At 37.2% G+C, this 22,647-nt stretch overlaps 1 protein-coding gene across 4 annotated transcripts; it reads left to right on the top strand.

Moving 5' to 3' along the window:
• The first annotated feature begins 1,382 nt into the window (after positions 1–1,382).
• LOC144980547 (uncharacterized) lies at positions 1,383–22,175 on the top strand. 4 transcript variants are annotated; one of them, XM_078928211.1, is made up of 15 exons: positions 1,383–1,613; positions 4,438–4,583; positions 6,143–6,198; positions 8,780–8,838; positions 9,201–9,712; positions 11,391–11,639; positions 12,098–12,229; positions 12,817–13,122; positions 13,896–13,959; positions 14,710–14,759; positions 15,803–15,833; positions 17,090–17,196; positions 18,049–18,187; positions 18,977–19,742; positions 20,609–22,175. In XM_078928211.1, exons 2-15 carry the CDS (start codon positions 4,565–4,567, stop codon positions 20,732–20,734), a joined length of 2,616 nt encoding a protein of 871 aa, XP_078784337.1. In that variant the 5' UTR covers positions 1,383–1,613; positions 4,438–4,564; the 3' UTR covers positions 20,735–22,175. The 4 variants fall into 4 exon arrangements, with proteins under 4 accessions (XP_078784337.1, XP_078784338.1, XP_078784336.1 ...); XM_078928212.1 differs by lacking the exon at positions 1,383–1,613 and adding an exon at positions 3,617–3,716 and having other exon boundaries at positions 4,493–4,583; XM_078928210.1 differs by lacking the exon at positions 1,383–1,613 and adding an exon at positions 3,699–3,716 and having other exon boundaries at positions 4,493–4,583; positions 9,198–9,712.
• Positions 22,176–22,647: the final 472 nt, after the last annotated feature.

Raw genomic sequence — 22,647 nt, 5'->3', positions numbered from 1 at the left:
GGCCGTTAACATCGTTGTCTTTGTCCGAAAAATTGTAATATCGCCTGACAGGCGTCATGTCCCGTCCTACATGTTAAATGTTGCTGTTGACCAGGGACCCCTTGTAAAGCGCTTTGAGCACATTTTAGTGGATATTGCGCTATATAAAAGCTCAATTTAAAAAAAAATTATCTATATTGTCAGCTATTTTTAAAATCGCCAAAACTCCAATTTTAAAACGGCTAAATATGCGGCAAAAACTTTTTTTTTTTAAAATAAAAAAGACGAATTATGCGGCAAAGACATGCGGAAGGCAAATTATGTGGTGGCCAAGGACATTTTCTGGAGGGACTGTCTTAGTGATGATTAATATTCATTTTTTAAGCACAATAAAAATCATAATTATTGATGCTAGACTCTTCACCCCTTGCTGTTTTGATTACAATAAGCTTATTCTTTTAATCATAAAACTGATATGGTTTTGATAACTTCAAGGTGTTCAAAACTAGATTTGTTGGCCTGACCCATGGAGATCTTTATACTGTCTGTTCACCTAGGCCTGACCCAACTATTTTAGTTTGGAGACTATATTAGTTGTGTGCGTTCATCATAACCCTATTTTCAAACAGGAGAAAACAGTCATTTATTTTAAAATAACAAGGTGGCCGGTATTGTTTTGACTCATCAATACTCCCCACCTCACCTGTTGTCGCCCCGCGTAAACAAGGTGAAACAGCAGATAAGAGCCGTTCAACACATTCGTGCACGGCAGGGAAGGTTGGCCTGACCCATGGAGATCTTTATACTGTCTGTTCACCTAGGCCTGACCCAACTATTTTAGTTTGGAGACTATATTAGTTGTGTGCGTTCATCATAACCCTATTTTCAAACAGGAGAAAACAGTCATTTATTTTAAAATAACAAGGTGGCCGGTATTGTTTTGACTCATCAATACTCCCCACCTCACCTGTTGTCGCCCCGCGTAAACAAGGTGGAACAGCAGATAAGAGCCGTTCAACACCTTCGTGCACGGCAGGAAGGCGCGACGCACTAATGTTGACAAAAAGCACCATATGCTACATTTTATTACGAAAATCAGTATCTGCTACATATATAATTTTAGCTTAAAAAGTTGGAAATTGAGATTTAGTCGATCGATATTCGAAGGACGAGTTTTCTGGCCAAAATTTTAAATACGTGTTTTTCCGGAGTTCGGCAGTTAACAGGCTAAATAACCGTCATACAGTGCGGTAACCCTTTCTTGTTTATAAATCACAGTGCGAACCTTGCGTTATTCATGATTTTAAAATTTTTAAATTAAAAAAAAATATTTAAAAATAACGGAAATATACGGTTATATATCCCAATTCAAATTCATCTGTATGGTATGTTTTTGGCTCAAAGGATATCCGCTGGCCGAAGCAAATTTACGGGATTGCCAGTTCAACGAATTAGAGTCAAAATGATATAAATTCATAAAAATTGAAGAGCGCATTCATTATGGCAACCTACAAAATGCGGGATAAGCTGAAAGAAGAAGAAGATTCTTGTTATTCTTATTCTTATCATCATCACTATTATCATTAATTATTTTTATTATCATCATCATCATCATACACAGTTTTGTGTGTTTGGTACGTACTTTATATTTATATCCGGCTGGCGGATGTTGTGCCAAATCGACGTGATTTATTGTTGTTTTATTAAAGAACACACAGCATGTGCTGTTTGGTTAACATTGCATAAACCGTGTTTTTAAAACAACGGCAATATACATGTCGATGATGAAATCGCTCCCTGACTCTATATTATTATTTTTTTAATACATGAATAAAATTTATTTCTAATTTTAACAATTTTTGAGTAGACACATAGCTCTTGGTATCAAACTATTGTAAATTTGACGCTGATCAAGATTTTGAAGTCAAAACAACGAAAATCCGAAAATCAATTGTCCACCTTTGTATATTGCCACACCCCCGATCGCTATCGCTCAGGAAAATACATTGGACCAGCCAGATTTTCGAGCGACCGGCCATCACCATGCTTGTCCCCCAGTTAACTGGGATTTCGCTACGAATCCCCGTGCCCATGCCTTGCCCTATCTGTGCGGCTATGTGGTCTAGTGGTATGACACTCGCTTTCGGATCGGAAGGTCCTAGGTTCGAGCCTCGCTCGGCGCATAGTTGAGTCCTTGGAAAAGGCTCTTTACTCACATTCTCTCGCGTACTCAGGTGTAAAATTAGTACCTGGCCGTTAACATCGTTGTCTTTGTCCGAAAAATTGTAATATCGCCTGACAGGCGTCATGTCCCGTCCTACATGTTAAATGTTGCTGTTGACCAGGGACCCCTTGTAAAGCGCTTTGAGCACATTTTAGTGGATATTGCGCTATATAAAAGCTCAATTTAAAAAAAAATTATCTATATTGTCAGCTATTTTTAAAATCGCCAAAACTCCAATTTTAAAACGGCTAAATATGCGGCAAAAACTTTTTTTTTTTAAAATAAAAAAGACGAATTATGCGGCAAAGACATGCGGAAGGCAAATTATGTGGTGGCCAAGGACATTTTCTGGAGGGACTGTCTTAGTGATGATTAATATTCATTTTTTAAGCACAATAAAAATCATAATTATTGATGCTAGACTCTTCACCCCTTGCTGTTTTGATTACAATAAGCTTATTCTTTTAATCATAAAACTGATATGGTTTTGATAACTTCAAGGTGTTCAAAACTAGATTTGTTGGCCTGACCCATGGAGATCTTTATACTGTCTGTTCACCTAGGCCTGACCCAACTATTTTAGTTTGGAGACTATATTAGTTGTGTGCGTTCATCATAACCCTATTTTCAAACAGGAGAAAACAGTCATTTATTTTAAAATAACAAGGTGGCCGGTATTGTTTTGACTCATCAATACTCCCCACCTCACCTGTTGTCGCCCCGCGTAAACAAGGTGAAACAGCAGATAAGAGCCGTTCAACACATTCGTGCACGGCAGGGAAGGTTGGCCTGACCCATGGAGATCTTTATACTGTCTGTTCACCTAGGCCTGACCCAACTATTTTAGTTTGGAGACTATATTAGTTGTGTGCGTTCATCATAACCCTATTTTCAAACAGGAGAAAACAGTCATTTATTTTAAAATAACAAGGTGGCCGGTATTGTTTTGACTCATCAATACTCCCCACCTCACCTGTTGTCGCCCCGCGTAAACAAGGTGGAACAGCAGATAAGAGCCGTTCAACACCTTCGTGCACGGCAGGGAAGGCGCGACGCACTAATGTTGACAAAAGCACCATATGCTACATTTTATTACGAAAATCAGTATCTGCTACATATATAATTTTAGCTTAAAAAGTTGGAAATTGAGATTTAGTCGATCGATATTCGAAGGACGAGTTTTCTGGCCAAAATTTTAAATACGTGTTTTTCCGGAGTTCGGCAGTTAACAGGCTAAATAACCGTCATACAGTGCGGTAACCCTTTCTTGTTTATAAATCACAGTGCGAACCTTGCGTTATTCATGATTTTAAAATTTTTAAATTAAAAAAAAATATTTAAAAATAACGGAAATATACGGTTATATATCCCAATTCAAATTCATCTGTATGGTATGTTTTTGGCTCAAAGGATATCCGCTGGCCGAAGCAAATTTACGGGATTGCCAGTTCAACGAATTAGAGTCAAAATGATATAAATTCATAAAAATTGAAGAGCGGGCACTTAAATAATGGTAATAATTCATTCTCTTATTTTCTTCTCTATTCCATTTATTTTTCAAGACGGGATGAGAAATTTGAGTTTGAATGGTATAAATGTTGCACATTTTCCATATAGAGCTACATTTGAAATCAATATCGATGGTTCTATAATAGTGCAAACATTAAGTATTGCTTTTGATCGCCAATTTTTAATTTATCTAATTTTTATTAATTTTTTTTACAGCTTTGCAACATAATTTGTAATATTTGTCAATCGTCCTTAGAGAAGAAAAAACAAAACAAATACCCCTGTGAAAATAATAGTGAATGTCGGATAACTTGGATTTGTCAACACACAGAAACGAATGCACGCGCACAACCTAGCACGCCCCTCCCCCCCCCCCCCCCCCCCCCATACACATATTCACACACACACATACACACACTGCTACAACGCAAGTGACCAAGTGACGAATCTGATTCGCGTCTGCTTTCGCTAGCACGTCGCCGCGCCGCTGCGTTGCTGCGTCGTTCACCCCATCAGTTCGCGAATATCGTATATAAAGCAGGATACCCGCTACTACAACTATACAATTTGGTACCGTAGCGACTCCTCATTGCTTCAAATAAATAAATAGAATTGCTTCAAATTACAAATCGTCCGCAAAAATCATCCACGAAGAATTTATCAAGTACAAACACCATAATTTTTTTTCTCTTCTTTTTTTTTTTCATAAACATATGTGTTGTTAGTTCTTTCTCTGCACGAACATTGAATTTGGCTCTAAATTATAAACTGTTCCGCCAGTGTATTTCCATTATTTACAAGAAGGATCCTTTCAACCAACTGACTGCAACAAGGCAAAAAGAAAAAAGAAAAATGGATATTGACAGTGAAAGTAAGTCCACATTTTACCAGTTAAAGTTCTAATTAATAAACAAACGGAATTATATAGTTGCATGCCAACACTAATAGAAAATACTGTATTTTTCCCCTTTCTTCTACTGTTATACATCCACATGTGTCTGGTTATTGTGTGGTCTCATCAGTCACAGTCAAAATGAGTCAGAGAATTGTTTGTTGGCATGGCTGAGACTGAGACGACATAATAACAGTGTAGTGTGAAAATTATAATATTCGTCCACATTCCGCTCTTTTTAAATCTATTTTTAAAATTTTTTTTTTATTTTGTTGAACCAAGATGAGGTTCAACATTGTTCCATCTAGCACACAAGGCCAATGAAAAGCTCCTCCCGCAGGATAAGTCAAGTCCAAGTCAAGTAAATTGCCGGGCTGATTTTCTGCTGATTTTGCCGTGTCAACCATTTTCCTGTGTTAGGTACCCAGGTCGCGAAACAATAGATTCACACAAAAATAGTCATCATGTCTTGTTTTGACACCTGTGTTCATTCAGGTTGATTAAATTTTGTTTATGTAGACTCCCATTTGTAATAACATTTGCACAGACAGACTGGCACCAAATGTTTAAAGTAAAATTAAAGTGACACAAGATTATGAAGTGAAGGTCTTGGATAAGTAGATAAGGGAAGGGGATTGGGCCGAGAGAAAAGACAAATTAAATTACTCTAGCAGGTCTCTCTCTCTCTCTCTCTCTCTCTCTCTCTCTCTCTCTCTCTCTCTCTCTCTCTCTCTCTCTCTCTCTCTCTCTCTCTCTCTCCATACTTCTCTCTCTCTCACCCATCCATCTACTTTCATGTTTGGCATCTTGTTAGAGAAAGATTACAATAAGGAAGGATGGTCAACTTTGAAAGCCTATTTTTCAAAGATTTGTTTTAAATTTACTCTTTTTACCTTTGCTAGATAGCTCAAGTTTTGCAATTTAATTTATTAAAGATTTACGAGTCTAACTTATAATTATAAGCTGCACAACCTCTAGGTTACAGTAACAAAGATGTAGTAGCTTGCTTTGTAAAGCAAGTACTTTATAGCCTTTTGTAATGGCCTTGTAATGGTGATAGTTGTGACGAGTTGGTGATGATGATTTGATGGTGGTTGTAGTAATTGTGGTTTGATAATGGTGTGCTGATGATGGTTGTAGTAACACTGATCATGATGTGGTGGTAGTGATGATGATGTGGTGGTGATTATTATATATGGTGGTGGTGGTTGTAGTAGTGATTATCTGGTGAGGGTGGTTGTAGTAGTGATGGTGGTGCTAGTGATGATATGTTGAAAAGGAGGTTCTAGTGGTAGTGGTGATGATGATAATAGAGTCATTAATCACCTCCCTTATAGCATTTTGTCTTTTAAAACTGCTCTATTGTTCTTGGGTTTTTTTTTTTAATAACCTATTATGGCCCCGATTAGTTTTGGCTCTCTAATTTCAAAGGATATTACAAATAAGCAACAGTACCGGACAGAAAAACTGCTGTCAGTCAATGCTGTATGATTTATTTGATTCGTTCTCATCTAATTTTCCTCTGTATTTATTTTTAGAAGAGGATGACAACATGTCTGTAGAAGATGGTCCAGCAGAAACGGAAAATTCCCAAGTGAGTGTCTTCTTGTAATGCCTAAACCAAATCACAGTCAGGGTAACATTATTTAAAGAAATTTTGTGTGTGTATGTGTGTATCACTGTGGTTATGTGGTTTGCCACTCAGCTTCTAAGTTGTCGGTTTCTGATTTGAATTCCATTGTGGATAGTTCACAGTTAGTCCTTGGATCAGGCTCTTTACTTACATTCTCTCACTGTATTCAGGTGTAAAATGACTACCTCTTTAGTAAATCCTTGTCTCAATCAGTTCAAAATTGTAATATCGCCTTATGGCATAATTTTTTTCCCTACGTTCAAGTGCTTTGAGCATATTTAGTGGGATTTTGTGCTATACAAATGCTCACTCCAATTTGTTTGAGGAAGGAGTATTTGGCTAAAGCATAACATCATTTTCTTGTCTTATAAAGAGAAATGACTCTACTCTTCTATTCATTTATTTATATATTTACTTAATTTTTTTTTTTATTTTGCTCTGTTGGGTTTTTCTTCTGTTTATTAACCTGTATTTAAATTTGGCCTGAAAACTTGTCTTTTTAAATATCTCTATCGATTTAAGCGACCATCATCATGGCAAACATTCTCAAAACTTACGGAGGACTTGGCGACGTCCTGGGTTTGAGAGTTTTTGCCAGGAATGAGTTTTTTTGGTCAAATTTTTAAATATGTGTTTCTCTAGAGTATGGCTTTTAACTGATTAATATTGTCTGGTAAAGAGAAATATATTTATGAACACTGTTTAAATGAGTCTCCAATTTGTTTTGTGTGTAACGATCAGTTCACAGAGAGTAGCCATCATCATTCAAAAGTCACTCATAAATTTTCTTTGAGTTTATTATAGTTTTTTAAATCATATTTTTAACAACCTTCCAGTGATGCCAAAACTCCAGTTTCACCGGGAGATAATCCGGTCTGGAGCAAAAAATTCCGGGTTACGGGCAACTTCAGTCAAATTCCGGTGAGGTTAAATTGTTCCAATTGTTCCCCCCCCCCCCCCCTTCCAGTCATTTCTAATACAACCACCAACATCACATCATCTTCATTACAACTACTACTTCAACCACCACCACATCATCATCATCATCATCACCACTGCTACTACTACAACCACTATCACCACCACATCATCATCACTATGACTACAACCACTATCACCACCACATCACCATCACTATGACTACAACCATCACTATCACTACCACTACAACCACCACCACATCATCATCACTACCACTACAACCACCACCAACACATTGTCATTACCACTACAGCAACAACCGTCACCACCACATCATCATCACTACCACTACTTCTACAACCACCACCACCACACTATCATCACTACCACTACTACTACAACCACCACCACATCATCTTCATTACCACTACTACTACTACAACCACGACCACCACCACACCATTATCACTACCACTCCTACTACAACCACCACCACATCATTATCACTACTACTACAACCATCCCTACCACCACTACTACAACCACAACATCACCATCCCTACCACCAGTACTACAACAACCACCACATCACCGTCCCTACCAAAACTGCAACAACCACCACATCATCATCCCTACCACCACAACTACAACCACCATTACATCATCATCTCTACCACCACCACCACATCACCATCCCTGTAACTATAATTACAACCACCACAATGCCACCCCTACCACCACCAATACTCCTGCAAGCAGTATTGCAAGCGCCGTAAAAACCCTTCAAACAAATTTAGCTCAAATATCTCTCTCTCTCTCTCTCTCTCTCTCTCCTCTCTCTCTCTCTCTCTCTCTCTCTCTCTCTCTCTCTCTCTCTCTCTCTCTCTCTCTCTCTCTCTCTCTCTCTCTCTTTTTTCACACAGACACACACACACACTACAACCACCACCACCACATCTTTATCACGACCACTACTACTACAACCACCACCACCATCACATCATAGCTACCACTACTACTTCAACCACCACCGCCACATCATTATCATTACCACTACTACTACAATCACCACCACCACATCATCATTAATACTGCAACCACCAACACTACTACTACAACTACAACCACCACCACCATCATCACTAACACTACTACTACTACAACAGCCATTATCATATCGTTATCATCACCACTATTAGTACTACTACTACAACCACCAACACAACATCATCCTCACTACCACTATTACTACAATCACTACTATTAGGTTTTGGAACTTTTCTTCATTTGAAACTTTGTGGTTGTATTTGGCAATGTGTTTATATATCATAATATAGTTCTAATCAGTTATCTATTAAGATCTATACAATATTTTAAAACAATATCAAATACCATCCCAATTCCCTTTTTTTGTGCGTGCGAAAATTCCTCTTTCAGCATTGAAATTCCTCCGAGTGGTGTCTGAAATTTCTGTGAATCAAATTGAAAATTGGCGTCTCTGCTGTATCACATCACTTTTGCTTCCTTTTACTCAATCTTGCTTATTATGTCTTGTTATATCTCTGGGTGAACTTTTGCATTTGTTTTGATCATGATGGAGTTTTGTCAATTTTTATTTCAGGATGAAGAAGACATGGATCAAGCTAATGAAGATGAAAGACGCAGCCCCTCTCCTGCCAGGTATATTTATTCTCGTACAAACAATTTTGTTATGAATTATCAGTAATCTTAATTATTGTCCTTTATCATTTTTCGATTGATTATATTATTTATTTTTATTATTATTATTATTATTATTATTATTATTATTATTATTATTGTCATTATTATTGTCATTATTATTATTATTATTGTCATTATTATTGTTATTATTATTATTATTTATTTATTTATTTATTTTTATTATCTTGTTTGGGAATTCATGAATTTGAAATTATGATTGCTTGTTTTTAAGTTAATGTTAGAAATGTTAATGTATATATGTTCATGTGTTTACAATAATTTCTTATTATTATTAAACACCTACGGTCAAACAAAAGTAGATCTGGAAGCCCTGTATCACATCATAGCAGCCCTCGAAGTGGAGATGGCAATTCAGGCGGTGGCAGCCCTCCTGGCTCCCCAGACGGCAGTCCACCACAGTCCCCAGCTGGAAGCGGAAGTCCCCCTCAGTCCCCAGCAGGAAGCGGAAGTCCCCCTCAGTCCCCAGCTGGAAGCGGAAGTCCCCCTCAGTCCCCAGCAGGAAGTCCTCCCCAATCCCCGTATTCAGATAATGGAGGTGCACAGTCACAGGAAGAGGGAGGTGGAGAGGGACTGGAAGGAGAGGAGGAGGAGGATGAAAGATTAGTCCAACAGAGTTATCCCCCCGATGAAATAGGTCCAGACTCTCCTGATGATACTGGACAACAATCTCAAGAGGACGAGGGTGAGAGGGAAGATGATGAGATTGGTGGGGTAGAGGCCGCTTCACAAGATGATAATCCTTCTCAAGATGAAGGAGAGGTTGAACGTGACGGTCCTCAATCACCCGCTGAAGCCACCCCAGGTTCTCCAGGTAGGTGCTCGAATTATTGAGTAGTTCATTAAAGACATTAGGCCAATGGAGCCGGTTGTTTATAATGATAATAATAGTATAATGAATTTATATAGCGCCTAGTTCGCAAATAAGAATTGCTCACTGGCACTTTACATCACCACATCATGTATCATACACAAATGTAGAACTGACATGTTAGAAACCACATAAATACAATGATAAAATAATGTATTAATATAATACATACTAAGAGTCCAAATTATATGCCCTACAGAAAAGCTCAGTTTTTAACCATTTTCTAAAATAAGTGGATTTTCACTATTTCAGCCATTTCTATAGCGCTAAACTGACAAAAAGCAATATCTTGCTACCCTTTTGATAGGATGTTAGTCAACCACAAAGTTCTTTCCACCAGATATCAAAGACCTTAATTACCCAGTCACTGCTGGATGGACAGAAAAAGAAAAAAAATCCCAACTTCATCAAAGATCGATGGATCCCAGTCCCTTAGCATTTGAAGCTAGTGCTCTATCCACTTAGCTATCAGAACCCCCACTCAAATTAGTTTTGTTTGTTTTTATTATATTTGTGGCTATGTGGTCTAGTGGTATGACACTCACTTTCGGATCAGAAGGTCCTGGGTTCGAGCCTAGCGCTCTGCGCATAGTTGAGTCCTTGGAAAAGGCTCTTTACTCACATTCTCTCACCGTACTCAGGTGTAAAATGAGTACCTGGTCGTCAACAGCGTTGTCTTTGTCCGAAAAATTGTAATATCGTCTAACAGGCGTCATGTCCGGTCCTACATGTTAAATGTTGCTGCTGACCAGGGACCCCTTGTAAAGCACCTTGAGCACATTTAGTGGATATCGCGCTATATAAAGCTCAATTTTTTAATATATGTTTAGAGATTTGATATCAATTATTACCTTTCATACTGTGATCTCACAGGTCGACATATTTTGATAGTATGTACGCAGTTAGAACAGATAAGGTCACAACATTATGAAACCAGGGACTCTGTTCCGCTTACAATTTTAAAGTATCTGCAGGAATGTGAACTCCTGCAGAAATTGTAAATAAACATTTTTAGATATCAACATGTAACTTTTACAGTTTTATAACATTTTATTACAACAGTATTAACACGGTTGAAGTAGCTATGGCCTCTCGTGGCCTATTAATATTGATAAAAGGCAGAAACCTAAATAGTGTCGAAAGCACTGTTAAACACCTAAAGGCAAAACAACCTTTGATGTTAATTTCTTTTTAAAAAGTATAATAATAGTAAGATCTGAGTTTGAGTTTATTTATTTTTGCCAGTAGAAATGTCCTCTGTTGTGAGATGATATTTTACAACTATATATAGTAATCGGTTTGTCTTTGATTTTATTCATGACTTTTGGTATTTTAATCTTATAAAATGTTGATTTTGGGTTGGGTCAGGGATATCCCTTTTCCCGACTAAAACTGAAAAATCGGCTTTTTGAAATCTTCCCTTCTTCATTGGTGTTGGTGGGTTTATTTTTTCTAACGGTGAAAGTATTGGTTGTTTAAAGGTAACAGTTAAGGGGAGGCTAGATGGAATATTGTTGCAAGCGCAATAGAGTTACTACAATTCTCTAATGCAATAGAAACGAACAATCTTATTTATTTGTCTAATTTTTAAATAAAATCTTTTAAAACTTTTGCATCCCAGATGGTCCTCATTCTCCTGCCTCTGAGGCGAACTCCAGAGAGGCAAGTCCTGTCAGATCTGCCAGAAGTCGCAGTCGTTCAGGATCACCTGCCAGTCAACAAAATAGTGCCCCTGCTTCCCCTGCTGGATCGAACCGTTCTCGGTCTGGCTCCCGTTCTAAGTCAAGGTCAAGGTCTCGTTCAGGCTCCCCAGCCCATTCAGATGCCCGGTCCAGGTCAGGATCTCCTCGTGGCACCAGATCTAGATCAGGTAAATTGTCTTCCTTTTACATTTCTTCATTTGCCTTTTTCATTCCAGCCAATGAGAATCCTCGTGATGGTCAGGTGACTTCACTGATGTATGCTGTATTCTTTCAACTACCAAACAAGATTTTTTTTTTCAATGCTTTTATCATTTTCCTAAGCAAATCCCTGAACTTTGAGTCTATTTTTTAAAGCAACAGTAGGTTACTGTAGATTTTATATCACTGCAATTAATTTTAGGATAAGCCAATTTCATAGTCAAATTTTTGATAAGCCAATTTCATAGACTTAATTTTGCATCTTTATCCTAAATAAGTTCAAATTCCGTGGATCCATTACAATTTTTTGGTGTGGAAGGGGGAGGTCGAGTTGTCTTGTTGGTTTGTTTTTTGTTTTGTTTTTGTTGAAAATTTTCATCTTTTCTTTTCACGAGTCCGTATTTTTAAAAAACGAATCTTATCTCAGGCAGTCCCAAGTCTCCCGTTGTCAGTCCCGTAGGAAGTCCTGCCAGAAGTGGATCAGGGTCACCTCGACATTCAGACAGATCTCGCTCCAGATCAGCTTCCCATTCAAGATCTCGCAGTAGGAGCAGATCAGGTAGGATTTCAACATCTTCTATTCATTTCTTTTGTTTTGTTGTTGTCTTTGATTAAGTGCTTTTGTTTTTTGTTTTGTTTTGTTTGTTCCAGACCTGCCTGCTATTTCGAAAAAATTCTTAGAATTATGAAAGTTCGGCTCCAATTTCAGAATTTCGTGACCATCTCCAAGTCATTAACACTTATTGAAAATTAAAATCAATGCCACGCTACGTAATTATAAGGATTTTGAAGTGTTATTTAATCCTTGTGAGATAAATTGTTGATTTTTAAAGTCAACTGTAGGGACTACAATTTTTATTACCTCTAAGGATTACGAAATTTTAATTGTTCAAGTAAGCAGGTCTGTTGTTCTTATTATTTTCATTTTGTTTACATTTGTTCTGCTTATTTTTTTTAGAGGTCTTAGCGAATAAGTTTAAGAACTGACCGATTTATTTACATTGGTACGATATTTTGATTGACTCGTGTAAGTGTTGTGATTATATCAATTTATTGACAATCAAATCATTTTGTGTTTCATGTTATTTCTGGTGGGTTTGTTATTTTTTTTCAACTGAATTGTTTTTATCTTTAAAATTCATCCAGGGAGTCCACATTCCCCACCCGTGAGTCCCGTTGGAAGTGGGGACCGACGTAGCCGATCTGGGTCACGCAGCAGATCAGGTTCTCCTCGCTCAAGGTCACGGTCACGTTCTGGGTCACGCTCAAGGTCAAGGTCTCGGTCAGGATCTCGAGCGAGATCAAAATCGGGATCCAGGTCTCGGTCCAGGAGTAGATCAGGGTCAGCAGGCAGTAGGAGTCGAAGTAGAAGCAGAAGTAGAAGTAGAAGCAGAAGTAGAAGCAGAAGTAGAAGTAGAAGCAGAAGTCGGTCGGGTTCAAGAGGTTCAAGGGGTAAGTCCTAAATGTCTTTTCATTTGTGTTTTTATTTTTCTTTATTTTTTTCTGTCACATACAGCCCAGAACGGATATATCAATAACAGCCAGACCCCTGTAAATGTTGATATAAGGTATAAGGGTGATGTTGATATATCCGCTCTGCAATATATTCATTTTCATGATTTGGTTTTTTGAAGTATTATTTTTACATTAGCAAAAAATATTGGTGAAGCTATTGATACTTTACTAATGCCCATCACTCTTCATGGAGTACAGGTCGTCGACCACAATACACCATCAACCGCTATCCTGAGCTTTTCTTGTAGTTTTTTTCCATGTGGTTCCCATCTTCTTTCTACCTGCATCAAGGTCACGTCTCTGGGTGTTTCTTGCCCTTTCTCTTCTATGTTCCTCTGGGGATTTCATTTTTAGTGCCTGCCTGGTTGTGATTTCCTGTGCTCTGTGGCCTCCCATCTTCTGCGACATATTATTTCATCAATAGAGAACTGGATGCTTTTTTTTTTCCCTCATCACTTATTCATCTCATGTGTTGTCTTGTCCTATCCTAGCATTTAGATCATGTGTGAGACGTTGACATCTTCCTCTGATAACCTGGCCATAACAGTCTGTGCAGTCTGCTGTAAAATATGTTTTGTTGACTCAGTCCCAACAGACTCTTGTTTTTTTCCAACTTTGACCCATGTAGGCATTAGTCTCAGTTTAAAAAATATTTCATCAATACCTTAGAGAGAGTCATTGTCTTTATATCTTCATTTTTATTTCTCCAGCAAGCTCTGCAGGATCGGTTGGTCGTGGTTCTGGTGGTTCTGATGGAGGAAGTGGGGATGACAGGTGAGCATTGACAGCCATTTATCACGAATGATTAGGTCTCTACTGGTAATTTTATGTCTGAAATCAAGGCATTACATGCCACGTTGAACACGCTCTTACTCGCTTAACAGTAACAACATTTGAATTAATAATAATAAAATTCCCTTTATTCATCCCCAAGGGGAATTTTGCCTTTAGTGTCTATTCCAAGGGAAGACTGGAATGACCCAGGCATCAGTCGCAGTGCAGCGCTGCAAAGAGCTAAGGCAAAATGACCCGCTTAAGCCTTTCCTTACCAACTACAGGGCAAATCGTCATATTTGTTACTATACAGTGAACGCTACTTTTATTCAGATTTGTTTTGTGCGTCACAATATTTGAAATGCTCGTTTTGTAAAGCTCGTCTTACTGAAGAAATTATGAATGTACCGACTTCTTTCAAATTGAGTTTTGAAAAATAAATTTTGTGTTTAATACGTATAATATTTTGGGAATAACCCTGTAAATTAGTCAGTAAGGAGAGAGTTAAGGCCACTCAGCGCGGCGGGTCGTTGAATTCGGTACCTTGAGTCACACTGCTCCACTAGTGTTCATAGTAACTATTCAAGATTAAGGGTTAGAATAGAATAAATAGGGCTTTTAGGATATTTTAGGATAAGTGGATTTTCATTGGAGTTATTTATAGCTTGATCTTCGTCATTCTTTATTTATTATTTATCTTTGATATTTTATTTTATTTTATTTTTTTTATCATTTTTTTCTACTCGTCAGACCGAAGAAAAAGAAAAGAATGATAGAAGATTCTGATGATGAAGGTGCAGGTGAGTTGGGTTCATAGTTGTAGATTAATTAAAAAGATAATTATCCAGTTTATTGCTGAGTAATTTCCAGCATATTCCGACAATAAAGAATTTAAAAAATTGGATTGAATTTGATTAAGCACTGAATATTCGTAATATTGGATTTGATTAAACACTGAATATTCGTAATATTGGATTTGATTAAACATTGAATATTCGTAATATTGGATTTGATTAAACACTGAATATTCGTAATATTGGAGTTGATTAAACACTGAATATTTGTAATATTGGATTTGATTAAACACTGAATATTTGTAATATTGGATTTGATTAAACACTGAATATTTGTAATATTGGATTTGATTAAACACTGAATATTCGTAATATTGGATTTGATTAAACACTGAATATTCGTAATATTGGATTTCATTAAACACTGAATATTTGTAGTATTGGATTTGATTAAACACTGAATATTTGTAATATTGGATTTGATTAATCACTGAATATTCGTGGTCCAATCACATGTCTATTTCAGTCTAATAACGGGATTGTGGATACTTTCTGTCAGTCACAAGGGTAGGGGAGGGGTTGGGCTTTGATAAAAGCTAAAAGAAAAAAATTCCCATACATAAACGTAAAATTAGAGCTTTTATATAGGGAATATCCACTAAACGTGCTCAAAACGCATTACAAGGAGTCCCTTACCAACAGCAACACGTGACATGTAGAATGTTAGGCGATATTGCATTTATTTTTTTTTTCGACAGAGATAACGCCGTTAACAGCCAGGTACTCATTTTACACCTGAGTATGGTGAGAGAGTGTCAGTAAAGAGCCTTTTACAAGGACTCAACTATGTGCCGAGCGAGGATCGAACCCAGGATATTCCGATCCGAAAGCGAGTGTCATATCACTAGACCACATGGCATTTGCTCAATTCGACATGTTCTCCCTGGATATCTGGTTTTCATAGTGTTATGTTTCTATAGTTTTTATTATAACTTCTGTTCATTTGTATCTTGTTCATCTATTATTTTTTTTACATTTTTGTTTTACAGGGGCTGGCAGTGGTGGTGAGGGAGACAAAGAGTAAGTAATGAGAATTTGGTTTTTCTTTTTGTTTTTTTACAGTTTTCAAGGTTGCCAATTTTCAGTATATTTACGGAATTCAGTATATTATAAACCCTCAGTATATTTTCCAATCACCTGCTAGACGGGGAAAAAAAGTCAGAACATATTGTCCTTTTACTGGAGTCCAATGTTGTGAAAGGGGCCGGTTTGTGTAAAAGTTCAGTAAACTTTTGCCCCCCGAATTGGCAGCCCTGAGTTTTACTCATACTTGTAGCAGTAAGCAGACCTGTTATAACATGGTAGATATGTGACTTATATTTCTGTGAATTTTTTGTAGCAGTAAGCAGACCTTTTATAATGTGTAAGGTATGTTACATTTCCTGGACTATAAGTATAGGTCACAGCACCCAAATTTTAAAATCAAATTTGATCTGGCCATAAATTGCTCTGGCATATAAGCTATAGCTTCATAATAAATACTGGCATTATTAGCAATCTGTGATTTGTGTCATTGTTTATTCATTACAATATCAAAATGATAGTCATTATACCTACCTACACACTTGGCTGTCATGGACAAAAGAAAAATACTGGTGTAGGCCACATGGTCAAGGTCAATGGACAGTGGAAAAATGTCAAGACGTATAGTCTTGAGAATACAGTCGTTGTCACTCTAATGAAATCAAGCGATGCTGCATTAATCTCATTTGTAATTGTTACACTCCCTGTGTGGTGTCCGGGGTCCCTCAACTGAGAGGGTCAAGAATAGCCCAATGCCAAGTCAGCGTGTCGTAAAAGGCGACTAATGGTGTGTGATTCCCCCATCTTTGAGTCACCTGGCCCTCCAGGTTGGGGGTTGGCAAAGGGTTAACACCCCTTTCCGTTAAACTCAAACCGTTACAGAAACGCAGACAGACAAACCAAATCCTTTTTTTTTTTAGCTTGGGCGACCAATATACAGAGAAGTGGTAAGACCTGGAATGAGATAAAAAAAAGTTAGCTCAGGATAGAGAAGGATGGAAACTGTTTGTCTGTGACCTATACACTGACCCAGGGTGAAAAAGGCAATGATGATGATGAATTGTTACACAGTTGACCACTATAACATCTTGTTCTTTTTATTTGTTTCCATTCAGACTCTTTGTTTATTAAATGATATTATTGGGTTTTGTGTCGAGCGCTTGGCGTTTAATTGACTCTTGTATTGCCACAATTGATTATAATTTTAAGGGACTTCATTGTTAATTTTGAATTTTTTATTTTCGCCTCATCAGGGAAGATGAACTCATTGCCGACATTTTTGGATCAAGTGATGAAGAAGAAGAATTTAGAGGGTTTGATGCCAGTGAGATATCAAAGAAGGAGAAAAAGAAAAAGACAGGTATTTTTTTTTTTTTTCATGAAAATTATCTTCAATTAATACAGACTTATTTACCCTCCAGGTTTTATTGGAAATTGCCATTTGTTCTCCTTCACCTTTTCCCTAATAACCGGGTATTTTTCTGAAAAAATATCATCCTCAGCATCGTTATCATCATCATCATCTTCTTCACCACCATCATTATCATATCTTCATTTGTGTCCCAGATATTGGCTCTGATAATTTGTCAAGTGTGTTAGTGTATTTTAACGTTTTTCTTTCTTCCTATTTCTTTGTTCCATATATACCTACCATATTTCAACGAGCACAAACTATTAGTGAGACATGCTTTGAATAAACCTAGCCATATGGAGAAAGAGCATTTGTTCCGCCCTTTTGTTGTGATGTCAGTTGATAAATGAGTTGTTTTTTTAATCAAATGGGATGTTATTTTTAAAATTGTAATTGTATTTTGTTATCTTACTCAACCCTTGCCCTCTACCTCCATACAGTTCACTGTCTTATGAGATTTTTTATACTTTTTAAAGTTGGGGGGAAAAAATATACTAAACTGCCCAAATTGGGATAAAAGTAGCCACAGTCAAAGATAGGCAGTGTTAGGATTGAGTGAGTTCATCATATGTACCGAGATAGGCAGTGTTAGGACTGAGTGAGTTCATCATATGTACCGAGATCGGCAGTGTTAGGATTGAGTGAGTTCATCATATGTACCGAGATAGGCAATGTTAGGATTAAGTGGGTTCATCGTATGTACCGAGATAGGCAGTGTTAGGATTGAGTGAGTTTATCGTATGTGCCAAGGTGGTCGATGTTAAGATTGAGTGAGTTAATCATATGTCATTTCCTCTTCAGCAATGAAATCCGATGACGAAGGAGAAGATGGTGAGGATGGAGTTACAGGGCGGTTAGACAATGAAGATGCACCTCCGGTTGACTCAGATGACGAGAATATGGAAGCTTTGAGGAAGGGAGAAGAAGGAGGAGGAGGAGGGTAAGTGTCATTATCTTTGTACTCAGACTCACACATATGAGTGGTATTGATAGCGGCCAATTGTCCTGATATATAAATCTGGGCTAAATCTAGATTCTATTCAAACATACTGCTGTTTTGGACCATGACAGTATTATGTCTTAGGGTGTCGTGTTTTGGCTCTTTGTAAAGTTAGCCGCCATAGCTATTTATGTCATTAATTTAATTGGATCTTTACCTCTAAATAATGAGGAACATTAATAGATTTAATTTGTAAGAAAATAAATTATCTTTCCTAACAGTCCTCTTCAATGTAATTCTCTGGTAAATAGAAATGAATAGGAAGGTCAGTAACTGACATATAATACTTTGTGAATAAATTTTTTTTTTTATTATGAGCATTACTGAATTGTTAACTCAGTGACCTAGAACAATACGTAGAGATACGATTCTTGGACCACTGTCACTGTATGTGGTCAAAATGAATGGTGTAAGGTGCTTGGACAATGTGCAAATGGTGAATTAACCTGTTTAATCTGTCTCTAGCGGAGCGAAAAAGAAGAAACTCTCTCTAGCTGAATAATCTTTTTCTGTTGGGATCCCCAAAAATGTGGAGTATAAAAGATAAAGAATTCGAGCTCGGTGATTTTAAGAAACTTTTGAGAATATTCCTATTTATTTACTCAGTATTTGCATTTTGTGTTACCTGTTGTATTTGTAGCACATTAAAGCACTTTGTGGATGCTGCACGCTATGAAGTTATCATATGTTAACTTTTTTTATAAATGTATTTTACTTTCTTCCCAACAGGAGTGCTGTATCAGACTTCGACTTGATGTTGGCCCGAAGGAAGGAGGAACAATCCAAACAGAGAAGGAAACGAAAGGATGTTGATCTTATCAATGATAATGATGATCTTATTGCGGACCTAATTGTCAAAATGAAGGAAGCTGCGAATCTGGACAGAGAGCTCAATCAAAAGAAGCAAGTTGCGATCCAAAAGGTGAAAATGTTGGACTATGTCCTGAACCAACTGAAGAAGGCAGATCTGCACGGAATATTTCTGGAATCTGGTATTCTATCTGCTATGACAGAATGGTTAGCTCCCCTGCCAGATAAAAGTTTACCCCATCTCAACATTCGAGAGTCTTTCTTACGAATCTTGGGACAGTTCCCCAGCATACACAGTGACATGATCAAAAGCAGTGGCATTGGTAAAGCTATCATGTATCTTTACAAGCATCCGAGGGAGATAAAACACAACAAAATCGCAGCTGGAAAACTCATCAACGAGTGGTCGCGTCCTATTTTCAACCTGACCTCAAACTACAAGATGCTCTCCAAGGAGGAACGTGAGCAGAGAGATTACGAGCAAATTCCCAAGAAGAGACGTACCAGTATGGAAGGTGCTCAGACGCCAAAACGAGACATTGACAAAGCTTTGAGTGGAGAGAAGAAGGCGCTCCGACCTGGCGACCCCGGGTGGGTTTACAGAGCTCGTGTCCCCTTGCCATCCCATAAAGATTACGTCGTCAGACCAAAGACCAACTCAGATTATCAGCCACCTCAACCTAAGGTAAGAATTTGTTGTTGAATTATTATAGGTGGTGGCATAGAACGGCACTGTGGTCTTTTCTTTGGTATTCAAAAGGTAGCGAGTTTGATTACCAGCTGCGCTGTGTGGTCTTTAGAAAGTCACTTCATCCTAGCTCACTTTGTGTCACTGCGCTGTGGTTGACTCCTGAGTTAGAATATAATGTATTATTCTCAAACTGTTATTTTTAGATTCCTTTGGGGCTTCGTCCTCTGATCCCCCATTGGGACTCTCCAGAACCCTCACAATTTTCCTTTTTGATTTTGAATACTAGAATCACTGCTATTTACTGAACATTAGGTCCTCGTCTTTTCTCATAACAGAAATAATAAATTCTTCAGTTTATATTTGGCACAGAAGTCTTGGTGGGTCAGCATTTATAAGGATTTCATTCCTGACTCGCATATTTTTTTTAAAAAATATTTTTGCTCTTCTTCAGGTAAATTTGTTGCAGAGCTTAAAGTATTAGATTTTCCTTAATTATTGCATTTGCAATTTATAAGGTATCAGTCTCGTTTAGTTTGTATTATGTTAATATTGGGTATTTTGTAAAGCACTTTGAGCATGTTTAGTGGGTATTGCGTTTTATAAAAGCTCAAGTTTTTTTTGTTTTTTATTTTACACCTAATGCATGATTTCAGAATTGTTAACTTTTAATATGTTATTTATTTATAGATAGATGCTTAGTTATAATACAATATTTGAGTCTATCATCAAACGGTTTTCTGGATTGTCAGCATCATTGAACCCTTATAAAGAAAAGGCTACGTAGCTTGTTTATAAATTACTTGTGATTTTTTTTTTTTCCACAAAAATTTTTACCATTGTATTTCTATTGTTGTTTTCAGAGAACGACAAAGAAACCTGTGGACAGATATGAAAGACACAAGAGGTCATTTATGGAAAAGAAGAGATTGTCCAAAACACATAAGGCTGTAACGATTAGCATTGAAGGCCGTAACATGTCATTGTGACGAGTTGATGATTTGAATTTATTTGTTGTTTTGGACGGTGTACACAAACATACCACTCACTTCAACCGATGCCATCGGTGTATTATCAAATCTGGCACAGAAAAAAATGTGGGGTTTTCTTTGATGGGTGGGGGGGGTTTTAACTCAGAAATGGTCGAATATTTCCAAAAATGTTTCAGTATATTTCATAAAATGGTAGGGGGGGGGGGGGGGGGGGGGGCATGCATTTTAGATTTGATTCAGGTTTGTTTGAGTAATTTAGTGAAAACAAAAAACAAATAGATTTTAAAAACTTTAATTCATTGCATGTGGCAAGTTTGTGTATGCCTGACATGCGATTTAGAGTGGTCTGAGTACGATTGTTTTCATTACATGGTATTGAAAAGCTTATTTTTAAGGAGGATGAGAGAAATGATATGTGTGTGATGCGAGATCAATTCGGAGTGAATGTTGGTTATTGGCAGGTCAGAAAAATTATTTTAGTCGCGTGATATTGGAGTAAGTGGTTATAATTTGCCATTAGCAACGTTGCAGCATGTCATCTCCATTATTTCCACTGCAGCGTGCTCAAGACAATGTTAAGGAATTGTAAGAAAAACGGTGACGTACCAACGATGTACTAATTAAGAATTTTGTTTTAGCCCATTACGGTACCTACTCATTGAGTAACATTTCCCAGTTTAAATTCCATTTCATTACCCTACTTGTTAATGTATCTTATTAAAATGAAAGATGATTCTTATTGTTTTTAGTCATTTAAATGACAATTATGACCCCCTTCCCCCCTCCTATTGTTCAATCAGAAGTTACTGGCTAGTTGGTCCATTGGATCTGTTTGAAAGAAGTTTGTGATAAACCAGCATCCTATCCTAAGGATAACAGGCAATTTAACACAATAGAAACCAGGATGAATTCCAGCTCAATGGGCCTGATGGTTCTCTAGTTCTTCTGATTTTAATTTTAACATACAATTCCAATATTTCTCTGCAGTTGTCAGATCTATTTTTATTTTTTAATTATTATTCTTTTAGATTCTCTTAAATCACCATATAATCTGTTGTCGTATTTCCCTGTTTTTGTTTTTAAAATCATTATTGTTATTATTAAATCTGGCAACTGCTTTATTTAGTTATTGTTATTTTGTAGTTATCATCATACTTCTCGAATTAAAGTGAAAGATAGTTTGAATCACCAGTAGCTATCAAATTTAACTAATACGTTAGTTTGAGAGTTGAGTCAATACTATTTTGTTTGAAACAGCCTCTGTTTAATATTGTAGGAATGAAATGTGTATTATGGCCTTCGGATGTGAACATGGAAGTAATTTTGTTATGATATTTATTATGCAGCGTGGAGATGATAGTTCACTGTTAATTGATGTAAGTGTTGTTGAGACTGTGTTTAAAACAATAAAACACATGGAGAATACAATTTTATAAAACATCATCTTTTTGTTTCTGTTTCTTGCCTGAAACTGTGGGAAGCTAAATGGATTGGAGAGAGGCAAGAGGATTTTTACATCATGGTTGGAATTCTTCTTAATGGAATACCGTGGCTGCGACTGCTTTCCCCTATATTATCTGTTCTTTCCATACCGCTTTGTGAGGGGCAGGATTGCTGAATGAATAAGGCTGGTTCCCGACTTCCCATAATGGGCAGGGAGATACTTCCTGTGTCTTCTGTCCAATAGCTTTCTGCCTTTGACTTGAAATGAGATTACACTGTACTTAGTTTTGTTCTGACCCTGGCTGTGATGGAAACGGTCGAATGTATTTATAGTTTTGGGAGATATTTTTTTCCTTGTAAATCATCTCTCTGTTATGCAGTTATTTTTAACATATGATTTGTAAATATTTGAGTGTATTCCACCTAGTGAAGACCTGTCCTGTAGTCTGGGTGAGATTTTGGCCATC

Source organism: Berghia stephanieae, chromosome 10, assembly GCF_034508935.2.
Source record: "Berghia stephanieae isolate SIO BIC M18660-M18661 chromosome 10, UCSD_Bste_1.3, whole genome shotgun sequence".
NCBI classification, from domain to species: domain Eukaryota; kingdom Metazoa; phylum Mollusca; class Gastropoda; order Nudibranchia; family Aeolidiidae; genus Berghia; species Berghia stephanieae.
This window is presented reverse-complemented; position numbering and strand designations above follow the sequence as displayed.

Bases quoted from the DNA above. Each gene is read 5' to 3' on its own strand.
- LOC144980547 (XM_078928210.1), top strand. The intron at 4,584-6,142 runs GTAAGTCCACAT...ATTTATTTTTAG, and splicing joins AATGGATATTGACAGTGAAA to AAGAGGATGACAACATGTCT. The intron at 17,197-18,048 runs GTATTTTTTTTT...TTTCCTCTTCAG, and splicing joins GGAGAAAAAGAAAAAGACAG to CAATGAAATCCGATGACGAA.